At 45.0% G+C, this 27,905-nt stretch overlaps 1 protein-coding gene across 8 annotated transcripts in view; it reads right to left on the reverse strand.

Annotated features, from left to right (window-relative positions):
* The window catches only part of LOC106580978 (semaphorin-6D), a 155,130-nt gene that overhangs the window by 16,789 nt on the left and 110,436 nt on the right, over positions 1-27,905 (reverse strand). For 5 of the 8 annotated variants that reach the window (XM_014162627.2, XM_014162595.2, XM_014162603.2 and 2 more), the window contains 17 exons: positions 26,797-26,911; positions 26,371-26,428; positions 17,437-17,493; positions 17,229-17,303; positions 16,933-17,034; positions 14,731-14,821; positions 14,344-14,466; positions 13,986-14,074; positions 12,731-12,948; positions 12,283-12,414; positions 11,933-12,088; positions 10,921-11,094; positions 10,438-10,575; positions 8,282-8,359; positions 5,523-5,581; positions 5,106-5,156; positions 674-838 (listed from right to left, as the gene is read on the reverse strand). In XM_014162627.2, the coding sequence (XP_014018102.2) occupies positions 674-838; positions 5,106-5,156; positions 5,523-5,581; positions 8,282-8,359; positions 10,438-10,575; positions 10,921-11,094; positions 11,933-12,088; positions 12,283-12,414; positions 12,731-12,948; positions 13,986-14,074; positions 14,344-14,466; positions 14,731-14,821; positions 16,933-17,034; positions 17,229-17,303; positions 17,437-17,493; positions 26,371-26,428; positions 26,797-26,911 (1,881 nt within the window). The remainder of the gene's footprint in view (positions 1-673; positions 839-5,105; positions 5,157-5,522; positions 5,582-8,281; positions 8,360-10,437; positions 10,576-10,920; positions 11,095-11,932; positions 12,089-12,282; positions 12,415-12,730; positions 12,949-13,985; positions 14,075-14,343; positions 14,467-14,730; positions 14,822-16,932; positions 17,035-17,228; positions 17,304-17,436; positions 17,494-26,370; positions 26,429-26,796; positions 26,912-27,905) is intronic. The other 3 variants (XM_014162643.2, XM_014162634.2, XM_014162652.2) reach the window with 3 other exon arrangements.

Below are 27,905 nucleotides of genomic sequence, written 5' to 3' on the forward strand. Positions count from 1 at the left end.
TTGTCCGCGCGCCAGCTGCTGGTTATTTATTTGTTACAGGCTTTTCTCATTTGAGCCTGGGTGGCTCATCATTGCAGCCGGAGACTCTGTTGGCCTGAATGGAACCCATCACTATCAAGGATTTATGGACTCCTGACAAGGTGCCAGAGGAGCGCAGCAAGGAGAGCCTGGGCTAAAGGAAATAGCATCAACGAACAGCCTACCCATCCTGCTGAATATTAGGAGCTCCGGTTGGTTTCCTATTGGGAGTAATCTGGGAATGACATTTAGGAAGCAGCGCTCTAGACAGCGTGAGAAGAGAAGACGTGCTTGGTCGTGTGTGATTGTTAAAAGTGTGTCCCGCTGGAGAGCGGAGAGTAAGCTACCCTAGTATACGGACAAATTAAGAGATGAGGAGACAAGCAGGAGTCATTTTGTTTGGAGATTGATTGAAGAGTTTAATTGAAGGGTTAATTGGAGCCAATGCAGTATCTATTTAAGTGATTAAGCCTCTCTAACTCATGGTTGCTTCATTAAGTGAGTGGATATATGGTTAAACGTTCAGTGTCCTACACACAGAGATTAGAGTGTTAGTGCTCAGCCTGGTTAGCAGTGTGCAGTGAAGCTTCAGGGCCCAACAATGCAATCCAGTGCAGGTCAAAGTTCAGCAGACACAGACACCCCACCCCCTTACCCTCCATCTCCACACTGATTGGTTCCGAGTCAGGTGACCCCTGGTCCCCAACTGGGACTGGAGGACCGCCATCTGGACCTGTACCTCTTTCAGAGTCACCTGCCACCTTTGGGAATGGGGCCACCTGATTGGTTGTGCTGGCGGTTGTTGTGGGTGTGGTCTTCCCTGTTGTTGTGCAGGTGGGGGAGGGGTAACAAAGTAACCCGTTAGTGAAATGGAAATGCAGCACACAAAAACACCTAAATATAATGTTGTTTTATGACAAGGGAAGGATTCTTAGTGCCTTGGAGAAAAAAAACATAAATCCAGCATGAGAAAAAGATTACTGTCATAATTACTGTTAAGCTGATGATGACAATGAGGACATTAACATAGAGTGCTTTGAAGACAATTCAACTGAATCCCTGATTGCTATAAATAAAGTAGGTAGCCTATACATTACACGTAAAGCACTCCTCCATAGGTGCAACATGATTCAGTGCATTAGAACCAACGTTTTCCCCCACTGTTTAATGCCCTTAATAGATAAAACATTCAGGTGTTGCAGCAATTACGAGTCATTGGAGAAATACACTCAGGGGCAATATGGTCATGATTTGGCTGCAGTGCCGGCCTTAAGATTTCCAAACCTGCTGCCTTTGTTACCGAACCAGTGAGAAATCTCTTGACACGGCACTGTAGCACATTCTACACAGCAAAACCCTGTTGTTGTGGACGCTACCAGCTGGTGCATGAATGACTCTTCCAGCACATACAAACTTTGATATACAGTTACCTTTCACGGACGATTTTCTTTGCTAAGTAGTTTGACAGATGAGGTGAAATAGATACCAGTAGCTGAGGTAATGGTAGGTAATGATATACAGCAACTTTCAGTTCTCTGCTTCACTAAACTGTTTTACAGGTAGTTACCGTCTAACCTACATATGGAATGGTCTATGGAAAATGTGACAATGTTTACGGAAAATGTGACAATGGCAACATATCCAATTAGCATCTATACTGGTACTGTGGGGTTATGTGGTGTCTGAGTCTGTGGATCCAATACGGGTCTGTACTGTGAGAGATCTGGCAGAAGAAAGCACTGTCATCGTCACAACACCCATCATGAGTGTCTTCCTAATTCTCTGACAGTGGATGTCCTTGAGGCCTTGTGTGCAGCACGCCGCTATTGACGTGGATGTTTCGCTAATAAGCCGGCCATAATGTTAGCATACTGGAGGGTGCCAGCCCAGATTGAAAGCGAAAGGCCCGCTCTCGATGCCAGTTGATAGTTTTCACTCTGAATAAGGTGCCCTGTCAGAGCACCATCTGCGCCAGGCAAATTAAAACTGCACACCGGGGAGTTCAGCCTTGGCATGCCAGACAACAGCTCCAGGCCTGCATTATTACTTCAATTTATCAACATTGTGTGTGTGCCTGTGCATTGTTTTCTCCTTTGCAGAGAGAAAAGGAGAAAAGCACAATATGCAATGGGGAATGGTTTGATTGTCCACACTGCTGGGTGTTTGTCTCTCGCTGCTTTCTCTATGGGACGGGATTGTTCCATTCCGTGGAATAGTAAGAAAGAGCACTTAGGAACCAATGCACACCAGCGAGAATGGCATTGTTCAGCATTATAGGGTGTTTTATTGTGGGGAAACCTTGATCTTCAGCTTGGACTCAAAGGTTTTTGTCATTCTGCAAGTCTGTGTCTGAAGTATGACAGTGTGTGAAGTACTTCAAACAGAGTACAGAGGCATGGATGGAGTAATCGCCTGGCAGAATTAGCCAGTGGGGTTGCTCATCTAGTCCCACTGCCCACTGAGCGGCACTACTTCCTCCAGCAGAGAGGATACGGAGAACAAAGGCATTGTGAGAATGTGGAGGTCTGAGGCTAAGCTGCAGTGCAGACAGTATTGCTTCTGTTCTGAAGTAGATGGAAAGGCTGGACTAGACACTGGATGGGTGGTATTGTTGAGATATAATAATGGCCAGCAACTCTCACTAAGATGGTCTCAATGCTGTGTTTATCACTTCTAGGGATAAGCAGCCACCATCAGTACCCATGGATAATTTGTAAGGTGACAAAGGGATATACAGTTGAAGTCAGAAGTTTACTACATACACTTAGGTTGGAGTCATTAAAACTCATTCTTCAACCATTCCACACATTTCTTGTCAACAAACTATAGTTTTGGCAAGTCAGTTAGGACATCTACTTTGTGCATGACAAGTAATTTTTCCAACAATTTTTTACAGACAGATTTTTTCATTTATTATTCACTGTATCACAATACCAGTGGGTCAGAAGTTTACATACACCAAGTTGACTGTGCCTTTAAACAGCTTGGAAAATTCCAGAAAATGATGTCATGGCTTTAGAAGCTTCTGATAGGCTAATTTACATCATTTGAGTCAATTGGAGGTGTACCTGTGGATGTATTTCAAGGCCTACCTTCAAACTCATTGCCTTTTTGCTTGACATCATGGGAAAATCTAAAGAAATCAGCTAAGACCTCAGAAAATTGTTGACATCTACAAATCTGGTTTATCCTTGGGAGCAATTTCCAAATGCCTGAAGGTACCACGTTCATCTGTACAAACAATAGTACACAAGTATAAACACCATGGGACCACGCAGCCGTCATACCGCTCAGGAAGGAGACGCGTTCTGATGAACGTACTTTGGTGTGAAAAGTTAAAATCAATCCCAGAACAACAGCAAAGAACCTTGTGAAGATGCTGGAGGAAACTGGTACAAAAGTATCTATATCCACAGTAAAACGAGTCCTATATCGACAAAACCTGAAAGGTCACTCAGCAAGGAAGAAGCCACTGCTCGAAAACCGCCATAAAAAAGCCAGACTACGGTTTGCAACTGCACATGGGAACAAAGATCATACTTTGTGGAGAAATGTCCTCTGGTCTAATGAAACAACAATAGAACTGCTTGGCCATAATGACCATCGTTATGTTTGGAGGAAAAAGGGGGAGGCTTGCAAGCCGAAGAACACCATCCCAACTGTGAAGCACGGGGGTGACAGCATCATGTTGTGGGGGTGCTTTGTTGCAGGAGGGACTGGTGCACTTCACAAAATAGATGGCATCATGAGGTAGGAAAATGATGTGGATATATTGAAGCAACATCTCAAGACATCAGTCAGGAAGTTAAAGCTTGGTCGTAAATGGGTCTTCCAGATGGACATTGATCCCAAGCATACTTCCAAAGTTGTGGCAAAATGACTTAAGGACAACAAAGTCAAGGTATTGGAGTGGCCATCACAAAGCCCTGACCTCAATCCCATAGAAAAGTTGTGGGCAGAAGTGAAAAAGCGTGTGCGAGCAAGGAAGCCTACAAACCTGACTCCATTACACCAGCTCTGTCAGGAGGAATGGGACAAAATTCACCCAACTTATAATGGGAAGCTTGTGGAAGGCTACCTGAAACATTTGACCCAAGTTAAACAATTTAAAGGCAATGCTACCAAATACTAATTGAGTGTATGTAAACTTCTGACCCACTGGGAATGTGATGAAAGGAATAAAAGCTGAAATAAATCATTCTCTCTACTATTATTATGACATTTCATATTCTTAAAATAAAGTGGTGATCCTAACTGACCTAAGACAGGGAATTTTTACTAGGATTAAATGTCAGGAATTGTGAAACTGAGTTTAAATGTATTTGGCTAGGGTGTATGTAAACTTCCGACTTCAACTGTATATATTTTTTTTAACCAGCAACTACTTTTGGGGAAAACTGTGGATTCCCATTGAATTAGACTGATAAGTAAGTTTGAGAGGAGTGAGCCTGAATGAGTTTGCCAATTGTATCACTACCTACCTGACTAGTTAACTAACTAGCCGGCTAACTCAGCTAACCGAAAACCATCGAGCTACGTCAATAAGAGCAGTAAACAATTCTGCTCTCTGACAGAAAACAATCATTAAGTCATGGCCCATGGATGTCATTATCATAATTTGAAGATAATTCTGCAGTAATTGTTTATTAATGCTACGTTAGAATACATCTCAGCTGAGAGCGCTAGCAATGTGCTTTAGCGCCTGCTGCCAGCCACTGAGCTCTGTAGCCACCCTGCTCTATGGGCAGGCAGTGGGGAGTAATGGAGCGTTACAGGGATGATGATTCTCCTTGATAAAGGGAAGTAGGCAGCTTGGCCACTGGCGCTGCTAGCCTGTTAAACAACCATGCTGGTGCTGCTGCCACGACTAGCTTTGGACAATAGCTCCAATGTTAAAGATAGCTGTTTGTGTGAGAGGTGGTGTTCTCTGCAACAAATGTTCCTGAACTACTCATGTTGCATAACAAGTTCAAAAAAGGGGAATAGAGATGTTGCTTACCAGGCTTTGTTAGCGTTAGCCTGTTTGCTAACAACCTCAGACAGTTCGACAAGCTTTAAAAATAGAGGATAAAGAAATGTCAACTGACCATATGCAGAATCAGCAAGAGTGTTTTGCTTGCGTGTGGTCGCCAGGACGTCTAGAGAAGAAAATGGAAAGCAACAGACATATTGACAGAACAGTACATTGTGTAAGTCTGAGTAGTGGTTAAATACTCAAACTGTTTTTAGTTAAATGTATAATTGACTGCTTGTTTAACGTGACCATCTGCAAGGGAAAATTGAGAGCAAAATTCCCACTGGGGTACTCTCTACTTATACTTGAATTGAGTTGCTGATTAATTTCATTGTAATATCATTCCCCAAGTATGGCAATCACTTTTTCTGTATCATTTTGGACAATTAAACGCACTTGATAAGCTTCGCTTGTTATGAAAGAGCTTTTATGATGGCTCTGTGTGCCAGTAGTGGAGAGCCACTAAGAACAGATGATTGGTCCACCTTACCGTGGCAGCTATCTCGGTAGTGAGGGTAGCCGTTCTCCACATCCTGCTCAAATCCGCCCCTGAGGAAAAACAAAACAGAAGAGGACAAAACGGCCTGTCAGCGTGTATGTGTCATTCCTCTTTCACCATTTAAACACAACCTTCGCTTTCATTAATTAGGTACATTATCAAGCTTTACAAAATGGTTCTGTTGATGACAAAGACTTAAATAAATTGTGCTGCAAAAGAAAACCATTTAATTGGTTTCGTCTCTGCAAGGTCAGGCTGACTGTTTTGTTAATTCACCTGAGTCCAAATTCAAATGGATGTGTCGAGGCGCTATCATCTAGCTAGAATAATGTTTCACCACCTTAACAGTTGCATCCATGATGATTCTCTAGTTCTCCACTTTTTCTCTTATACAGCAAAATAAACACTGCATTCTTGTGAGACATTTAGTACCTCTAGTATTTATTTACATTTGGTTGTGCTCCAGTGCATTGGACACTTTCTTGGACATCCTTCTTCTATGAATCAAAGGCTTGTACACATTCAGAAATCATGCATTCCCCCTGGTGAGTAATGTGATTGCGTTGATGCACAGTGGAGTGAGTGGCCCCTTAGTCAAGCAGAACATAACATCAATGGCACTGAATCTTCTACAACGCCGTATCGACTGAGCAGGCAATCAAAGAAAATAACAGATATAAATACTCATGAACATTCACACATATGCAAACACACACACACAGACTTTCCAGGCGCGGCCAAAAACAAATTACATATATGAAACGCAGGCCTAGATGAGTGAATACAGACCCAGTGAGCAAATCAAGAGTCAAAAAGTAAAACATGGAATTCAGAGGGGAGAAATAATAAACTCAGAGAAATAACAACTTCACTTATCTTTCTATGCTCAGCAGTTGGCCCACTGACAGCCGATAGCATTAGTTGTATTACCACAGCAGAGTGGGTTTGTTTGTGAGTGAATAGGTCGGCCTGGGGGATTTTGCGTGATTGTGTGTCCGTGTGTGTGGACCACAACTAGTAACCAGTATTACCGTATGCCTCCATTCCCTTTCTGTCTGTTCTATTCATGTATTTCTTTCTTCTGAGAGAGTGTGAGAGAAAGAGCCATGGAGAGAGACATAGACTGGCCTCTTTGGCACGCCATGTCCCCAGGCGTTGACAGTGATGGGAGAGAGACAGGAAACCATGGAAACGGTTCACCTCTGGCTCAACCCCCCCCAAAGCAGCCGGCAGAATTTATGCCACCTCTGGAGCGAGAGAGTAAGGGAGGAGAGAGAAGGGGGGGATATGTCCCCTGTTGCTCTCCGGTCCAGCCCCATTACAGCCTTTATGAGCTGTTGCATCTGTTCTGGAGGCATGGCCATTCTCGGGTTCTGACTATTTCACACCATATCAACTCTCTCTCGCTCTCTCTGACGTGGACAGAGCAGGCACAGTGTAATAGCTCTACTGACTGCATGTATAATATTTGCCAATCTCTTCGGTTCCACTCCATTGGCTTGCTGCATGGCACTGTCCCGCTGGTTAAAAACGTGATAAATCAAGCCTCAGTCCAATTCTGATTACCTGCCCAGCACGTACACACCGCCGCACACACACATACACACTTTTGGAATCTTCCATTAACCTCTGGCTGTGAAGCTATGGCAAATAAAACCCATGGGTGGCCAATCACAGGATATGCAATAAGTCAATCCCCAGCAGAATAATCAATTTGAAGCAGTCCATATGACTATTAGGATAGTGACAGCTGCCTTTACTGTGATGCCTGTCCACCCATCCACACTAAGTTTACAGCCCATGTTTGCAGAGGTGAATACCAACAGCAGGTGATTTAAAGCCACACTGAAAATCAGAGGAACAGTGACAGCCCAGTCCCTGAGTGTCAGGAGGCAACATAGGAGGTGAAAGTGTATTCTACTGCCTCTCCTCCTCTACCTCTCTCCTTCCCTCCCTCACTCCCTGTTCGGAAGACAGTGAGGTATACACAACATGATTGAAATCCACCCAGCTGAGCATTACTTTCGATTCCATGCTACAGTGCAGAAAGAGAAAGACAGTGGGTCAGGAGGGAGTCTCAGACAGAGGAATTGATTGGCTTTTTGTTTGCACACACACACCCTGCTTGGCGCTGACGCTGAGCCAGTCGATAGCTCTAAGTGTCAAATGGCTTCCTTCCAGTTCATCAGAATGGATCAGTAAATTAAATTGAGGTCATTTTGATCGATGCCTTTCAGTCCCACCCCAGAGTGACGCACGACCCCTCCAAGCGGGTATTTGGGGTTTCATTTCCGAGTGATTGCAGACGTGATGTATGTCCGCCACTTAGAAATAAACAAGATGGATGCTCGTCCTATATGTGAAATGGAGCCGACAGACCAATGTTTTTACTGTAATTTAGAGGCTGTATTCATCACGTTGACAATTTGGGCAAGTCAAACTCCAGATTAGGTATCGATTATTGAAAGCATACAAGAAAGTGGTATGCAGAGTACTATGAAGCTACTGCTACTTCATTCATTTACTGTATGTTTCATGCAAGGTCATATGGCCATTTGATGTTGATAAATTGTCAGTAAAATGTTATTTTTCTGATCGAAGACTCAACAGTAATATTTGACACATAGTACTCAACAAAACCAGGACCAAAGAGTAGGGGCTAGGGATGGGTTTGGTACTTGGCCTCTAAACCTAATCTCTTATGATTGGCTGCGTGGTGGGGTGGTGCTTATGCAGCGTCTGTGACTTACCTGAATCCGGGCACCACCGTAGCACAGCTCCCCGTCCTCTGCCACACGCAGTAAGGGTCCCTCGAGGACAGACAGCTCCTGCGAGACAGAGAGACAGTCAGAGTTCGGTGTGTGAACACTATCAAAAAGTAATAGAGACCAAATACATATTTTAATGAAGACTCTTTGGTAAGGCATGACCTGAAGTGATATGTGATATCTATTCACCTATCAACACCCCCATATTCTGGAGTGTCTCATTAACATTACAGGCCACAGTCACACCAGACGAAGTAAAACAGATCAGGCCAGGGTGTCATTTTACCTCACAGAAAAAACCTGCCATTTCATTTTTTTCAACTGCCGGGTGAACCTAGCTTGTAACTCTCCTATCTAGGAGCTCAGAAAGAGGCAGAGATGAATATGAGAGATGGTCAATGTAGTGTGACTGTCTGTCGGTCTGTGAGGCTGCAGACAGCAGTGTTTGGTTAAAGGCCCCTGGGTGTCTGGTAGCCAGAGGCAGTCTTGGACAGGGACTCAGTGACACAGCCCAACTAACAGGCCAGTATGTAGAAGAGATGTAGGGAGCCAGAGAGGAGGACTGAGAGTTAGGTCAGTCATGCTCAACATGGTTTACAATTCAGAGGGCCGTGTAGAGTGGGAGGGTGGAGGGGTCCCCACCAGACCAGCATTGACAACATGTCAGAGTTAAAAGGTAATGACCCCTCTCTGTAGTGGAGACTTGAAGCATTCCTGCTGGCTCCTTTTCTCTGTGCCTGTCAGGACATGATGAAGACACAGCTGTTCCTCTCACCTATGGATCACTAGAGCTGTGTATATATCTATAGCTCTGTATGGAACCACTCATTAGAAACTGTCTGTCTGGAAGAAAGGTCCACCATGTCTAGTCTCTCCTCTCTCTGTGGTGTAAATTCATGATGTCTCCTCCCTACATGTGGCTTGTCAGTTTTGCTGATTTTCTGTTCTTTACTGAGAATATCACCCCTGGTCTGTGGGGTTACAGCTGACCTATTCTGGGGGTTCTCATTAATCCAGCACTGTGATGCAAAACAGATGCAAATGTGACAACTTTTTGTAACTTTTGTGCTTAAATAACTAAAAAGGGGGGAAATAAAAATGTTATGAACATTGTGTGGGTCAGAGGGTTGAGAATGTCACACAACTTTTGATATCTCTCTTTGCCATCTTTTTCACTAAATCTCTTTTCTCTATATATTTCATTCAACGTGTTTCTGCTGTCTGAATCATATCCATTTCTGAACTCTAATAGAAACAGCAGCTGCAGCGAGAGCGAGAGATAGAAAAACGGTTTTGCTTTGTGCAAGATAGAGGCTACAGTAAGGTGGAGAGATAGACCAAACCAAACAAACCTAATTTGGAGGCAGACAGATGGAGAGTGTGGAGAGGAGGATATGGGCCTGAAACCTGACCCCTGCAAAGCATGATGGGGCTTAAGGGGCCCCTAATCCCTGGTTGATGTGCACTGGGCTGTTTCAGAGGGATCCAGCGATAGAGGGGCTTTAAGCCCTCTAAAGTGAGCAGGCCCTATCCTTCTCCTTGTCGCGTTGAAACCCTGGCCGTGGGTTGGCCTGCCGCCAATCAGCTGGTTCCAATTTGTGCGTAAATGCTGTTGAGCACTTCTCTAAGGCTCGCAATGAGGGTTTAGCATGCTATGGGGGATACGCATCCCTGTTCAAATTTAATACAAATGTTTTTCTTGGGAGGTTGGGTAGAGGCGGGGGGGAACATTCCGCTACAACCCCAAAATAGGACACAAGATTGTCGAGTACACTAGCTCGGACAAAAACAACCCTGACTAAACAAATCAGCTCCAGCAGTCGCTCTGACTGCAAGGAAGCCCTTTTCACTGCCCTCATAACAACGTCAGCTTCTAAACTCTTGGTGATTCATATTTTGAATATAGGTCTGTTGCATACAGCATATTTACAATTTGGCATAAACAATACCACCCTGCTGCTGATTGATTGTAAGTGACACATGTGTAACTTCACATCACCATAGTAGCACTGGGGGAAGGAAGCCTCCATAGCGGCAAACACATGAAAAACGGAATTCCATTGCATTGTATTAACACACACTTGGCAACTGTTAACAGTGCAGTACTAGCTCTATATAATAGACCGGGTATCACTCACTCCTTGCAGGAGCCGTAGTCGCTGCAGCGGCTCAGAGGTACTCGGACCACACAGCTGGAGAAGGCCACGAACAGAGCGTGATGTTCCCTGTCCAGCTCCAATCCCAGAACCCGTCTGTCCTCTCCGCGGACATTACATCTAGGAAAGGGGAAACAACAAACACGACTCATTATTTTCCGAAATTTATGCTGATGGTTGGTGACAACAACAACATCCTGGGAGACTATGCAAATGAGAGAGGAGTTGAAAAGCTGTTCAGGACACGTACTAACAGCTCCACAACACATATCTCCGTCTTATTACAGTGGAGTCGGCTTGAAAGCATCACATACAATAATCATCCTCTAACAGTGGTCAAAAAACGAGGGACTTTTGTTTGTTGCTGAACCAATAAAAGTGAATGTTATGAGAGGAGTGCACTGTATTATAAAACAAATAGTTTGTATCATATATCTGAAAGAGAATGGAGAAAGGGAGGCTGACTTGGTTGGGTTGTAGACATCGATGTCCTCCAGTAGCTGTGTGCTGAAGGAGGCGTTGAGATGGGTGCTGGCCAGGATCTTTAGTACCCTGCCGTCCTCGCTCCCCAGGAACAGCACCGTGTGGTTCTTATAGGGCCCAGCTGACGTATCCACTGCTAGCTGGGTCAACTTGAACCTGGGTGGACACAACAACAGGGTTGTGGTTCGGGGTTAACATGATGATACCTCCGAAGAGACTAAGCATCTGCAATTAAAGATGTGAATTATTGTCAGAGTGTGTCCATGCACTGCAACGTGACACCACTATGTAAGATTATGCAGGACACTATTGTAAGTAAAACCATTGTACAGCTGCTCTCAACTTTCCTTCAGTCCCACACAAGTTGACGACATGTTTACTCAGAACAACACACTGACTAGCACTACGCTAGCTTAATGACTCAACAAAGTGACGCATTCATCGTTGAAGTTCCGTTGTTCAACTCTGAAGCAGATGTGACGTTTGGAGGCAGATGTGAGACAGACAGCGTGCCCTCCCTCCGCTGTGTGAAGACGCCTGGTTGTCTGTCAGACTGGCTCGGCTTCACCATGTAAGTCACGGCAGGGGATCGAGCTAGGGGGCTGTCTGACAGCCCTCTGACACCCACTCTACATTCAGCACCGCTACATGGCTGGGCTTCTAATGAGCCACTGGAGCTATTCCCTGTGTTAGTCTGGTAGACCACATCCGGATGTTGTCTTTAATTGATGCGCTTTTCAGCTTTTCACAGACCCCCTTCTGGTTGGATCTATAATTTGGGGAGGCCCTATCCTGCTTGTGTCGATTTTTGATGTGGTGTTTTGGAAGACCCCATCCTGACTGCGTCTAACTTTTATATTTAAAGGGCTTTTCATGTTGATACAAGGGACCAACTGTTATCTATTTAACCAAGGAGATCGATTAAATAGTTTTCTACCCATCAATTTTCCCTTTTATCTTTTCATCCCTCCATCCACCCTGCTGCTGTAGCTACCTGCTGGTTGTGCGTGTGAAGTAGGGCCGGTGGTTGACGGAGGGAACCGCCTCGTCCATCAGGGGGTGGTTCTTGATGAAGGTCAGGGTGTCGTCGGGGAAGGTCGTGGACGACTTGTAGGCAGCGGCAGAGCCATCGCCGGCACAGCAGCCTGGTCTGTGAGACAGAGAGGAGGAGAAGAAGCTAGTCAGTGGAGTTTCAAAGTCAGTGGGCTAGATTTACTAAGCATTCACGCTGAGGGAATATGATATTGTAGATGCAAACTTTTGTTGACAGTCTTTACACTGGAATAAAGTAAATTTGTCTGGACTGAGGCTGTCAAAGTTCCCACTCATAAGTGTTGGTCTTACCTGGGTTTGGGTACCTGCTCCTCAGGCACGGGCGTCCAGGTTGACTCACTGTTCCTCTGCTCCTTGAACTTCCCATTGAAGGCCTTCTCAATGTCGTCCATGTAGAATGCACATACTGCCGAGCCTGTGATACTGATGAGCAAAACAACAGAGACATCGGTCATGGGAAAGGCCCATATTAACCCAGGTTATAATGGATTGTATAGCTATAAAAGCATTCAAAACTGCTGCCCAGGGTTGTATAGGACATTAAACAACAATCTTATAAAATAGGCTTTTAAAAATATACAATATCAAGGGGTATGATATTGCAAATGTGAACATAATTTTTTTCTTTATATTTTCTAGAAGAGGTGGTACAGTAAAACCTCATTATACTCATTGTATGAGTATGTACTGTATATCTGTATGGCCGTCTGTAATGTTGCCGCTTGGTACTGTGACTGACCTGTTGGCCTGTGTAGTGAAGACCCCCAGCACGGCTGGTCTGTGATTGATCTGCAGCACGTTGGTCAGCGACTGCAGAACGTCAAAGTAGAAGAAGGAATCGCCCGGCACCGAGCAGTTGAGCCGCGTTTTGAGGAACGACGTCCAGTAACGCTCTAGAACTCTGGGAGAACCTCCGTTGTCGTTCTTACATACACGAGCCACTCTGGAAAACACAACCTGAGGGGGAAAGAGAGAATGGAGAAAGGTTAGATTTTATAGGATTTTCCAACAAATTTTCATTCCTTTTGTGTTCATTCAGTAACAGAACATAGTGACAGGACATTACACTGTTTCACATGACATTACATTGCAGCCTATTCAATACATCATTATTGTCCATATGGTCCGTCTGGAGGAAACCTGGCACCGCTCATCACCTGGCCAATACCATCCCTACGGTGAAGCATGGTGGAGGCAGCATCATGGTGTGGAGATGTTTTTCAGCGGCAGGGACTGGGAGACTAGTCAGGATCGAGAGAAAGATGAACGGAGCAAAGTACATCTCTGGAGAGACCTGAAAATAGCTGTGCAGCGATGCTCCCTATCCAACCTGACAAGAGTTTGAGAGGATCTGCAGAGAAGAATGGGAGAAACACCCCAAATACAGGTGTGCCAAGCTTGTAGCGTCATACCCAAGAAGAGTCAAGGCTGTAATCACTGCTAAAAGGTGCTTCAACAAAGTACTGAGTAAAGGGTCTGAATATTTATGTAAATAAGGTATTTCATTTTTATTGTCTTTTTTATACATGATCAAAAATATCAAAAAAACTGTTTTTGCTTCGTCATTATGGCGTATTGTGTGTAGATAATTTTTTTACTGGTACAGGGTGATCTTCAGATGAGTCTTGAGGCTTGTCGGCGTCCTGGAGCAAAACAACGGACATGTACGTATTTGTGAGAAACTCACCTTTCCACAGAGTGGTCATATTAGTGTGTAAACTGTGTGATTTTGATGAAGAAAAAAAAAATGCTAATTAGATTTTCATGGGGCTGCAGAAATCGAATCTAGGGGGTAAAGGGTCTTGCTCAAGGGCCCAACGGTAGGGGAATGTCTTGAGGATGAGAACCCAGCAGCCCTCTAGTTGCCAGATCAATTCTACCCTTTTTTCCAGCGCCCGTCCTGTGAAACGAATCGGCCACCTTTCGGCTACAGGTCATTAGCCGCTGGGCTACCTACCACCCCTTTCTGTAGTATTGAACTACAACTCTCTTACCTTGCCAAGTGTGGTGTACTCCACAGCAATCTCACTGAAGAAGAAATACACGTAGTTCCCGTACTCAATGGCATGGAGGAAATGAGGCTCTGAGGAGACAAAGGGAGAAATATGAAACAGTAACACTGACTGTACTACTTGGTATTCACAACAGTTAAGCATTAGGCAGTCAGTGTTTCGGTAGAAAGCATCACTCATGTGGGTACCACACTTTGATTTAGAATGAAATACTGCTCTAATATGTAATGTACTGCATACAAATAGATAATGATATTTGAGGAAGATTTTGAGGAAGATTCTAAAGGTAAATTCACAAGTTGGTTCAAATTAAGACCTAAGGCCAAGGCCAGGGGCTCACCTCGTAGCCATTTGGAGTCGTACTTCACGGTACGAAGCACCGGGCTGCTCTCTCCCAGACTACGGTAAATTACTGCGTCACTCGCCAGGAAGTCTGTCATGGTGGCCGAGTAGAAATCACCACCTGAGAAGAACAAAATCACTAATTTAAGAAAGGTTTGCTTTTTTCAAATGAACACAATTGCAATGAAGACTAGAAACACATGCCTCCCAATGTGTATTTTTATTTCATGGCTACACTTGATGTAGGGGCTGTGCTGCTCTCAATAACACTGTGTGAACAATGTCTAAATGTCACTGCCAAATTGGCAAGATTGAGGGCAGGTTTAGTGATCAAGTTGCTGCCCCCAGCTGACATGTCTCTCTGTCTCTGTCCAGAGCAACTCACCAGCGAAGAGGCCGACGTTGGATTGGCGAGACTCAAAGGGACAGCGGGCCTGACCCACCACCTCCTCACCGTCCTGTTCCAGTGTGGACATCTGGGAGAGAGAGGGAAGAAAGAGAAGAGGGGACTCAGAGAGGGAAGAGGGTATTTCATAAAGCTATTTATAGGTGTGTAACTAAAACAAAATAACTCCCAAGGAGCTTATATTGAAAAACCTCAACTAAAATAACTAGGTCAGTGTTTGCAGTTGTTAAGTTTACTGTTTTCCCCTTACTGAAAAATCGATTTCAGTCCAAACTTGAGTATTGTTCTGTTTTATATCAGGTTAGCTTTACTGCTAACTGCCAAGTTATAAAGTCGACTCCTTAAAGTCATGGACAGAATGTGCCTCTAGTCAATCCTGATGAATAAATAGGAACACCTGTCATAAAGATACCTTTTATTTAGTACGTTTTACACTGTATTGTAACAACAGTGAAGTCAAAAGGTCAGGAGTAACACTCCTGTCAGCCTGTGCTATGGCTGCTACTCTGGTGGCACTGTGAGGAGACAGTATCTCCTAACCACAGATCTTCAGCAGCTATTCTTGCCCCACCGTTAACAAGGTCGTAAACCTCGGCTCAGACAATGTGTGTGAATCCCGCTGTGGTGGGGGGGGGGGGGGCAGAATGCGACCCGGAGGAGAGGTCATTCTCGGCAGCTCCAGCACACTCCAGCAAACAGCTACCTTCACAAACACACACAGTGACAGCTGTCAACATCTGTGTTTATATTTAATGCTGTGTCACTGCTCAGTGTTCCCTGTGGGTACACTCTCTAAGTGAGAAATCCACCAATGTTACTGTGGCAGTTACATCTCTGATCTGTCTGCTAAACCATGGTTCTGGGGCTTCAGTACTACAGTACAGTGTGATTTAGACTAGAGGAAACAGGTTTTCACTTCCTGGTCTAGCTACCATCTGGTCATACAACCCCTGTCTTTGATCCAGCTGGCTCATTGGGCAGAGTGTTTTGTGGCGCTCAATTTACATGGAAAATGCACTCTGTGCAAAATAAAACATCTTCCACCCGTCCACACCCACAATCCAATCCCCTTCACCCTAACACACCCTCTCCTGACCCCACTGCCCTCCTCAGTCTTTCCAAGGAATGCTGCAGACAGATCGCATGATATGATTTACACTTCAGCACACTATTCCCAGTTCTCCGGGTAGTCATCGCTCCCGGTTTTTCCCGAGCCGGGAGGGAGCGGGACAGGGAGAGGAATTCGTTCTGGATAAAGTGTAAATCAATGTCTTCCATTGGGAGTCTATGGTGGAAAAGGTAAAGCCTCTGCCGTGGTCTGTATGGATTTAGCCAGCTCCCGTTGGAGTTCTCACACTGTAGACGTTACATCCCCTCTTCCAAAAAGCACACTGTGAATCATTGCCCAGAACCGTGATGTCATCTCAGCTCAACCAGACTTCTTTTGTATTGGTAGACATCCTGGGGAGTATGAGTCCATCTATGCACCGTTGTCACGATTAACGTATCGCTATTTTCCTATTGTATGTTTCCATTTAGCCGACATCTCTCTCTGGCACACTTTGGGTTGTTAATCATTTGAGCAGTCAGATGGCCATAGAGAGTAGGTGGCGTGAGTTCCTTTATGGGTCTAAAGTAGTGGCTCCCCTGGGATTCTGACTCTAGTTTTCAGGCATGTTTTGTTTTCTATCTCTCTCCCCCCACTCTCTCCCCCCCCCCGCCCACTCTGTCCCTCAGTGGATGACATGATCTCAAATCATCTGCGGTTGCAGTTTATTCCTCAGATGTGTGAATAAAGACTGTTATTATCATCCTGGATCTGTGTTCAGTCAACAGACCGCTGCCAACCTCGGGTTGAGTCAACATGTTTCTCCATCAACATCCAGGATAACAGCACTCCTTTGAAGTGGTTCTGCAATCTGGAGCGCTATAGGGGCCTATCTGTGCACGACAATGTCGACTTGATGATTTTATACTGTAGATAAAGAGGGAACACTTTTTTTCTCACAAAAAGTTAGAAAGTCAGGATGTCAACACCTGTAGGCATATGCTCTGACTGCAACGCCCTTAGCCACTTTTTTTTAACTAAGCTTATTTACCCCAGCTGTTATGTTTCAGAACAGTGCTGGGTATGGAGCTGGGGGCTTTAGATAGAAAGGTGACTGAGGTGTAGTGTCCTACCTTGTAGTTGCGGCAGGTGGGGTTAAAGGCGTTGGTCCCGCAGGCAAATAGCGTCTCGTCGTTGCGTGGAACCAGAACTTTGATGTAGTTGTAGCATTCATCCTGTCAAAGGGAAACAGCTGGGTTTCAGGGGACGGCAATGTGACTACTGGCTGCTGGTGTTATCACCCCACCTGCAGTGTCATTGCACAGCTTATTATGCACTGAATGGCATTTTGCTAAGGGCGCACACACGCACACACACATACACACAACCTCCCTCTCAGTCATACTTCTGTTCCTATTCTTGTCATTACCATAATCCCTGTGCTGATCTCTATGGTTTCACTAGAGCTCTGGGAGGCTGACGCTGCTTGTGCCAGAGACTGGTTCTGGAAGTACAGATACCTGTGGTGCTGATTTTGATAAGCAATCTATGCTATTGTTAGTGCTACCCAACCACATCGCAGACCAAACAGTGGGAAAGCAAGAAACAGAGAGAAAGAAAGGGAGAGAGATACTCACGCTGTTCTTCCCCCTCACTGTGCATTTATCCACGTCCTTTGTCTTCCAAGTCAATTTCTGCAACACACAGACAGACAACCAACTGTCAGAGCAAGAAAGAGACCCTTTTTTCACCCAGCCATTCAAATGCTATTAGGAGACAGCTATAATGAAAATCTCATCAAGTTCAACTAAGCTTCTGACAAACAAACAAACAGACAAACATCTGAAACACATGAGGAGCTGTGTCTAACCTTGTCAGCATGCAACTAAAAACTATTGTTCCTCTACAATCCATCTCCCATACAATCCATCACAATCCACCTGTACTTCTTAACAACAAGACATCTCTACGGATAATTAGACCAACAAGAAGCTCAAGGAATAAGAAAGGAATCTGCAATGCATTCCTATGGGAAGTAGACTGCCCTGATACTAGCCATCTATGGTCCTCCTGGAAATCCTTATCTCCTAGCATTGGCCCCCCAGTGGGCCTCTGTTAGTGGAGTGAATAGGAAGAGATCCATCAACTTGTTAACAAGGTCGCCTGGTTGAAGGTGGTTTAATGCACTGCCCACCAGTGGAGATCCACTGTTCCACTGCCGACTGACTGGGAGGGTGATTTGCTGACCCCGCTGTCCTCTCTGCAGGAGCTCCAAACTCATCAACACCATGGGGCATGCTGGGAAATAAGATTTATCCAGAGACTAAGGTGAAATCCCTCTTTTGGCTCTAGACTCAACTGCTACCCTTCTGGGCCTTAAAGTGGAGTGAAATGTATCCCCCAAGGCTCTTCTCACTTCCCTACTGAAGATCCAATATGATAGGATAAATAGGATAGACGTCAGCAATATGCTAATAGTTCCCCTTAGCCCTCTGGCAGAGTGAGGTGGAGTTAGCTATTTATTGCTTTTACCCATCCAGGCCTTTGATATACAGTATCTCTGAGTGGGGGATCATGGTGGGCCTGGTGAGGAGACAGGATTAGAACTGGGCCATAGAAAAGGAATAGATCCATGATGAAGCAGACTGTGGGTTTTTGATTATGACTCAGGCGCACACTAATGAGCTCACTGAGACAGATAAGAAGCATGGGAAGGTGAGAAAGCCACGTTGGTATTATGGCTACTAGCCCTGGCCCGCTAGCTTTTCTGAACGCTGTGTCCCCTGCTCGCCTAGCATAGTAGTGACTACCGAAAGCCACCCCGACTCACCTATTGCTGCTCTTTTGACCCTATAATCATTTACATTTACATTTTAGTCATTTAGCAGACGCTCTTATCCAGAGCGACTTACAGTAGTGAATGCATACATTTCATTTCATGCATTTAAAAAAATAATAATTTGTACTGGCCCCCCGTGGGAATCGAACCCACAACCTTGGCGTTGCACACACCATGCTGGCGTTGCAAACACCATGCTCTACCAACTGATCACTCGGCTACACAGCTGATGCCCCTAATTTTATTTACCTGTCGGCCCCAGCCTCAAACTCAGGTCCTGTATGTACCTAACTGACCCGCTCTGCCCATTCATCGCCATTTACCCGTTGTTGTCTTAGGTCTCCTGATCAACACCTGTGATTGCTTTATGACTCTCTCTACTGTCAATATTTTTATTTATTTCACCTTTATTTAACCAGGTAGGCTAGTTGAGAGCAAGTTCTCATTTGCAACTGTGACCTGGCATATGCCTTGACTACGGCTGTCTTGGCTAGTTCTTATTGTTTTATTTCACTGTAGAGCCCTCAGTCCCACTCACCTTGCCTTAGATAGCTTTTTTGTCCCACCTCACACACATGCGGCGACCTCACCTGGCTTAAATGGTGCCTCCAGAGACGAAGCCTTTCTCATCATCACTCAACGCCTAGGATTACCTCCACTGTACTCACATCCTACCATACTATTGTCTGTACATGCCCTGAATCTATTCTACCACGCCCAGAAATCTGCTCCTTTTATTCTCTGTCCTCAACGCACTAGACGACCAGTTCTTATAGCCTTTAGCCGTACCCTTATCCTACTCCTCCTAAGTTCCTCTGGTGATGTAGAGGTTAACCCAGACCCTGTAGTCCCCAATTCCACTCCTATTGCCCAGGCACTATCATTTGTTGACTTCTGTAACCGTAAAAGCCTGGGTTTCATGCATGTTAACATCAGAAGCCTCCTCCCTAAGTGTGTTTTATTCACTGCTTTAGCACACTCCACCAACCCTGATGTCCTAGCCGTGTCTGAATCCTGGCTTAGGAAGGCCACCAAAAATTCCAACATTTCCATCCCCAACTACAACATTTTCCGCCAAGATGGAACTGCCAAAGGGGGTGGAGTTGCAATCTACTGCAGAGATAGTCTGTAGAGTTCAGTCATGCTATCCAGGTCTGTACCCAAACAGTTTGAGCTTCTACTTATTTCTGAAAAGGTGGATTTTTATAAGTCTCTCACTGTAGCCGCTTGTTATGAAAGCTGAGGACAGCGCCCCGCATACAAACACATTAAAATAATTTTCCAACCAGGCAGGTGCGACACAAAAGTCAGAAATAAGTCAGAAATAGCCATATAATAAATGCCTTACCTTTGAAGATCTTCTTTTTGCAATCCCAAATGTCTGATTGACACAATGAATGGTCGTTTTGTTCGATAAATTCCTTCTTTATATCCCCAAAATGTCCATTTATTTGGTGCATTTGATTCAGAAATACACCGGTTCCAACTCGCCCAACATGAATCAAATCAAAGTTTATTTGTCACGTGCGCCGAATACAACAGGTGTAGACCTTACAGTGAAATGCTTACTACAGGCTCTAACCAATAGTGCGGGAAAAAAGGTATGTGTGTGTGTGTGTGTGTGTGTGGTGTAGGTAAGTAAAGAAATAAAACAACAGTAAAAAAAACATTTGAAAATAAGAGTAGAAAGGCTATATACAGACACCGGTTAGTCAGGCTTATTGAGGTAGTATGTACATGTAGGTATGGTTAAAGTGACTATGCGTATATGATGAAAAGAGAGTAGCAGTAGCGTAAAAAGAGGGGTTGGCGGGTGGTGGGACACAATGCAGATAGCCCGGTTAGCTAATGTGTGGGAGCACTGGTTGGTCAGGCCAATTGAGGTAGTATGTACATGAATGTATAGTTAAAGTGACTATGCATATAAGATAAACAGAGATTAGCAGCAGCATAAAAAAGGGGTTGGGGGGGGTCACACAATGCAAATAGTCCGGGTAACCATTTGGTTACCTGTTCAGGAGTCTTATGGTTTGGGGGTAAAAACTGTTGAGAAGCCTTTTTGTCCTAGACTTGACACTCCGGTACCGCTTGCCATGCGGTAGTAGAGAGAACAGTCTATGACTGGGGTGGCTGGGGTGTTTGACAATTTTTAGGGCCTTCCTCTGACACCGCCTGGTGTAGAGGTCCTGGATGGCAGGCAGCTTTGCCCCAGTGATGTACTGGGCCGTACGCACTACCCTCTGAAGTGCCTTGTGGTCGGAGGCCGAGCAATTGCCGTACCAGGCAGTGATGCAACCGGTCAGGATGCTCTCGATGTTGCAGCTGTAGAACCTTTTGAGGATCTCAGGACACATGCCAAATCTTTCTAGTTTCCTGAGGGGGAATAGGCTTTGTTGTCCCCTCTTCACGACTGTCTTGGTGTGTTTGGACCATTCTAGTTTGTTGTTGATGTGGACACCAAGGAATTTGAACCTGCTCCAACCTGCTCCACTACAGCCAAGTCGATGAGAATGGGGACGTGCTCGGTGCTCCTTTTCCTGTAGTCCACAATCATCTCCTTGGTCTTGGTTACGTTGAGGGATAGGTTGTTATTCTGGCACCACCCGACCAGGTCTCTGACCTCCTCCCTATAGGCTGTCTTGTCGTTGTCGGTGATCAGGCCTACCACTGTTGTGTCGTCTGCAAACTTAATGATGGTGTTAGAGTCGTGCCTGGCCATGCAGACTTGGGTGAACAGGGAGTACAGGAGGGGACTGAGCACGCACCCCTGGGGAGCTCCAGTGTTGAGGATCAGTGTGGCAGATGTGTTGCTACCTACCCTCACCACCTGGGGGCGGCCCGTCAGGAAGTCCAGGATCCAGTTGCAGAGGGAGGTGTTTAGCTTTGATGAGCTTTGAGGGTACTACGGTGTTGAACGCTGAGCTGTAGTCAATGAATAGCATTCTCACATAGGTGTTCCTTTTGTCCAGGTGGGAAAGGGCAGTGTGGAGTGCAATATAGATTGCATCATCTGTGGATCTGTTTGGGCGGTATGCAAATTGGAGTGGGTCTAGGGTTTCTGGGATAATGGTGTTGATGTGAGCCATTACCAGCCTTTCAAAGCACTTCATGGCTACGGACGTGAGTGCTACGGGTCTGTAGTCATTTAGGCAATGTTGGTATTACAGACTCAATCAGGGACATGTTGAAAATGTCAGTGAAGACACCTGCCAGTTGGTCAGCACATGCCCGGAGCGCACGTCCTGGTAATCCGTCTGGCCCTGCAGTCTTGTGTATGTTGACCTGTTTAAAGGTCTTACTCACGTTGGCTACGGAGAGCGTGATCACACAGTAGTCCGGAACAGCTGATACATGTTTACATTTACATTTTAGTCATTTAGCAGACGCTCTTATCCAGAGCGACTTACAGTAGTGAATGCATATATTTCATAAACATTTCTTTTTTTCCCCCCCGTACTGGTCCCCCGTGGGAATCGAACTGAACCTCAGTGTTGCTTGCCTCGAAGCGAGCATAGAAGTGATTTAGCTCGTCTGGTAGGCTCGTGTCACTGGGCAGCTCGCGGCTGTGCTTCCCTTTGTAGTCTGTAATAGTTTGCAAGCCCTGCCGACAAGTGTCGGAGCCGGTGTAGTATGATGTAATCTTAGCCCTGTATTGACGCTTTGCCTGTTTGATGGTTCGTCGCAGGGCATAGCGGGATTTCTTGTAAGCTTCCGGGTTAGAGTCCCGCACCTTAAAAGCGGCAGCTCTACCCTTTAGCTCAGTGCGAATGTTGCCTATAATCCATGGCTTCAGGTTGGGGTATGTACGTACAGTCACTGTGGGGACGACATCCTCAATGCACTTATTGATAAAGCCAGTGACTGATGTGGTGTATTCCTCAATGTCATCGGAAGAATCCCGGAACATGTTCCAGTCTGTGATAGCAAAACAGTCCTGTAGTTTAGCATCTGCTTCATCTGACCACTTTTTTATAGACCGAGTCACTGGTGCTTCCTGCTTTAATTTTTGCTTGTAAGCAGGAATCGGGGGGATAGAGTTGTGGTTGGATTTACCAAATGGAGGGCGAGGGAGAGCTTTGTACGCGTCTCTGGGTGTGGAGTATAGGTGATTTAGAATTTTTCCCCCTCTCGTTGCACATTTAACATGTTGATAGAGATTTGGTAGAACTGATTTAAGTTTCCCTGAATTAAAGTCTCCGGCCACTAGGAGAGACGCCTCTGGGTGAGTGGTTTCCTGTTTGCTTATTTCCTTATGCAGCTGACTGAGTGCGGTCTTAGTGCCAGCATCTGTTTGTGGTGGTAAATAAACAGCCACGATAAGTATAGCTGAGAACTCTCTAGACAAGTAGTGTGGCCTGCAATTTATCACAATATACTCTACTTCAGGCGAGCAAAATCTAGAGACTTCCTTAGATTTCGTGTTTACAAATATGCACAGACCGCCCCCCCCCCCCGTCTTACCGGAGTGTGCTGTTCTATCCTGCCGGTGCAGCGTATATCCCGTTAGCTGAATATCCACGTCGTCATTCAGCCACGATTCCGTGAAACATAGGATATTACAGTTTTTGATGTCCCGTTGGTAGGATATTCGTGATCGTACCTCGTCTAGTTTATTGTCCAATGATTGCACGTTGGCGAGTAATATTGACGGTAACGGCAGCTTTCCTACTCGCCTTCTGCGGGTCCGGACGAGGCATCCGGCTCTTCGTCCTCTGCGTCGCTTCCTCTTGCGAATAATTGGGATGTCTGCCCTGTGGGGTGTTTGGAGAATATTGTGTGAGTCCTGCTTGTTGTTGAAAAAAATATCTTTGTCTAATCCGAGGTGAGTGATCGCTGTCCTGATATCCAGAAGCTCTTTTCTGCCGTAAGATATGGTTGCAGAAACATTATGTAAAAAATTCTTTACAAATATCGCGAAAAAAAACACAATTGGTTAGGAGACCGTAAAATGGCGGCCATCTCCTCCGGCGCCATCTAGGGGAATGGCTACAAAGTATCTAATAAGTTACCTGTAAACTTGGTCCAAACATTTCAAACAACGTTCCTAATCCAACCTCAGGTATCCTAAAATGTAAATAATCTATAAAATTTAAGACGGAATAAACTGTTTCTAATACCGGATAAAAACAACATGAAGCGCGTTCCAGTTCACGCGCACCAAAACAGTAGAGTCCACCTGGAGTGACACTTACAATGAATCTGACTACTTCTTCAGTTCTCAAAAGAAAAACATTGACCAATTTCTAAAGACTGTTGACATCTAGTGGAAGCCATAGGAACTGCAACCAGGTTCCTCATAAATAGGGGTTCCCATAGAAACCCATTGGGAAATCCTATGACCTCAATTTTTTCCCCCCCTGGATGGTTTGTCCTCAGGGTGTCACCTGCCAAATCAGTTCTGTTATACTCACAGACATTATTTTAACAGTTCTAGAAACGTTAGAGTGTTTTCTATCCTAGCTTCTATCCTAGCTTCTGGGCCTGAGTAACAGGCAGTTTACTTTGGGCACGCTTTTCATCCAGACGTCAAAATACTGCCCCCTAGATTTAAGAAGTTAAACAGATCACCGACCATTTCGAATCCTACCGCACCTTCTCCGCTATGCAATCTGGTTTCCGAGCTGGTCACCTCAGCCATACTCAAGGTCCTAAACGATATCATAACCGCCATCGATAAAAGACAATACTGTGCCTTCTTCGACCTGGCCAAGACTATCGACTCTGTCAATCACCGCATTCTTATCGGCAGACTCAACAGCCTTGGTTTCTCAAATGACTGCCTCGCCAACTACTTCTCAGATAGAGTTTAGTGTGTCAAATCGGAGGGCCTGTTGTCCGGACCTCTGGCAGTCTATGGGGGTGCCACAAGGTTCAATTCTTGGGCTAACTCTTTTCTCTGTATACATCAATGATGTCGCTCTCGCTGCTGGTGATTCTCTGATCCACCTCTACGCAGACGACACCATTCTGTATACATCTGGCCTTTCTTTGGACACTGTGTTAACAAACCTCCAGACGAGCTTCAATGCCATACAACACTCCTTCCGTGGCCTCCAACTGCTCTTAAATGCAAGTAAAACTAAATGCATGCTCTTCAACCGATCGCTGCCCGCACCTGCCCACCCGTCCAGCATCACTACTCTGGACGGTTCTGACTTAGAATATGTGGACAACTACAAATACCTAGGTGTCTGGTTAGACTGTAAACTCTCCTTCCAGACTCACATTAAGCATCTACAATCCAAAAGTAAATCTAGAATCGGCTTCCTATTTCGCAACAAAGCATCCTTCACTCATGCTGCCAAACATACCCTCGTAAAACTGAGTATCCTACCGATCCTCGACTTCGGCGATGTCATTTACAAAATAGCCTCCAACACTCTACTCAGCAAATTGGATGTAGTCTATCACAGTGCCATCCGTTTGCCACCAAAGCCCCATATGCTACCCACCACTGCGATCTGTATGCTCTCGTTGGCTGGACCTCGCTTCATATTCGTCGCCAAACCCACTGGCTCCAGTTCATCTATAAGTATTTTCTAGGTAAAGCCCCGCCTTATCTCAGCTCACTGGTCACCATAGCAGCACCCACCCGTAGCACGCGCTCCAGCAGGTATATTTCACTGGTCATCCCCAAAGCCAACTCCTCCTTTGGCTGCCTGTCCTTCCAGTTCTATGCTGCCAATGACTGGAACGAATTGCAAAGATCACTGAAGCTGGAGTCTTATATCACCCTCACTAACTTTAAGCATCAGCTGTCAGAGCACCTTACCAATCATTACACCTGTACAGCCCATCTGTAAATAGCCCATCCAACTACCTCATCCCCCAATTATTATAATTGTTTTACCCTTTGCACCCCAGTATCTCTACTTGCACATTCATCTTCTGCAAATCTATCACTCCAGTGTTAATTGCTAAAGTGTAATTATTTTGCCACTATGGCCTATTTATTGCCTTACCTCCCTAATCTTACTACATTTGCACACACTGTATATTGATTTTTCTATTGTGTTATTGACTGTACGTTTGTTTATCCCATGTGTAACTCTGTGTTGTTTGTGTCGCACTGCTTTGCTTTATCTTGGCCAGGTCGCAGTTGTAAATGAGAACTTGTTCTCAACTGGCCTGGTTAAATAAAGGTGAAATAAAAAAATGCACTATGTAATATGCAATGCACATATTGTTAGTTCTCCTAACTTCTTTTAAAATACATACGTTCTCTTCTGACAATTCTCTGCACTACACATCATTCTGCTCATGTATTTCCACTGCAATCAAATACAAGTCAATAACGTTAGATCTCATTGATGTTGAGTGGGTCCCTTATGGGGATGACTCATGCTGTAAATGAATCTAAATACGATAGGGACAAGCAAACACAAACCCAGGCCTTAAAGTGATTTTTATTTAAGAGCAATCGTGTTTGACAAATGGGATTCAGATAGAAGAGAGAGAGCACAGCACTTTAAAACCAGGAGTGCACAACATAACTTCTATTGGATATCTGTCTGAAGTGAAATGGCTTTGTATCTGCATGAATGAAGACACCGGCTGAGTAAGAAGAAAACGACACAAATAAACTATATTTAAAAGATGAGCAGAAAAGTAGGAGCCATTGAACCACCTGTAATGCTCTTATGTCCAGCCAGCTGCAATGATACACTACTCTATGACCCATGAGGTCATGACAAATGTAAACAATGTGTTTGTGAGACAACATAAGGCTTACCTGTTGTGGGACGATCTGCTCAGAGGAGGCGCTGAGACTGATAGCAAACACATGATCCCTGTAAGAGGTCAAAGGTCAGAAAACATTTGAAGATGTCTCCTCTCTGCCCTGAAACCCAACCCCACCACACCACACCCAAGCTGCCTGTTCTTAGTCTAAATTAGATTGATTAGGGTCAGTCACACAGTTCTTTAACGCAGGCTTATTGATGTAGAAGGGCTTCTTGCTGAGCCTGAGGAAACTTTTACATAATGAACCTACAGTATGACAATATGAACGTAATGGGAGCTATCCAATGCGGTTGACTGATACAATGACAGAAATACTACAAAGGGATTCAATGAAGAGTTGTCAATACAGGGATAATGTAAGGCAGTCCAGTGCATTGAAGATGAGTGAACAATACTGAGAGGCGTGTTGACTGACCTGGCGGCGATGTAGAGCATGTGGTTGATCCGGAGCATCCTCTGGAAGTCCAGGCCCAGTCGTACTGTATCGTTGTCTGACATGAGGCCCTGGAAGCTTGGGTACAGGTAGGAGTCTGCATGGGGAGGGGGAAAGAGTAGCAAGCTCAGTTCAGTGACAGTGTTAATCAGAGGGAAAAAATCTCCATAACGACAAACCAAGCACTAAACAAATCAAGGGTGTGAATCTGAAAATAAGGTGTATTCAAGCACAAAAATAAAGATTGTTTGAGAGAGTACAAGAGAGAAAATAGGTTGTTGACTTGATATAACCCTCTGATTGCAGTATGCTTTCTCAGTTTCTATTTTGTATGCTTTTCCTTTGCCCTACATTTGCTGCAGATGCCCAGATTGCAATTTGTTCTAACTGTCATGTGGTTGTTTATGTATCAGTCTGGTGTTTTCTGTATTGACCTTAGTGATCACTGTTTTACAGCCTGCGTTCGTAATGGCTGCTCAGTGAAATGACCTGTCCTGATTTGTCATAGACGCTTGCTGAAAAACTTTAATGAGCAAGCCTTCCTTCATGAACTGGCCTCTGTAAAATGGTATAGAATCAGCTTGATCCCCTCTGTCGAAGACGCTTGGAACTTCTTTTTTGATATTTTCAGTGGTATTGTTAACAAACATGCCCCCATAAAGGAAATGAGAATTAAAAACAGGTTCAGCCCCTGGTTCGACCGTGATCTTGCAGAATTACTCCACCTCAAGAATTGCATTTGGCAAAAGGCTCGGCACACACATACTCAGGCTGACTGGCTCTCGTTCAGGCAAATGAGAAATAAGTGCACTCAGGCTATCCGGAAGGCCAAAGTTAGTTACTTTAAGGAGCAGTTCTCTCTCTGTGGGTCTAACCCCAAGAAGTTCAGGAAAACGGTTAAAGACCTGGAGAATTAACACCCCTCCTCACAGCTGCCCATGTCCCTTAATGTTGATGATGTGGTTGTTACTGACAAGAAGCACATGGCTGAGTTCTTTAATCACCACTTCATCAAGTCAGGATTCCTATCTCTGACCTTTTTAACCTGTCTCTCCTCTCTGGGGAGGTTCCCATTGCTTGGAAGGCAGCCA

This window comes from Salmo salar, chromosome ssa02 (genome assembly GCF_905237065.1).
Source record: "Salmo salar chromosome ssa02, Ssal_v3.1, whole genome shotgun sequence".
NCBI lineage: Eukaryota > Metazoa > Chordata > Actinopteri > Salmoniformes > Salmonidae > Salmo > Salmo salar.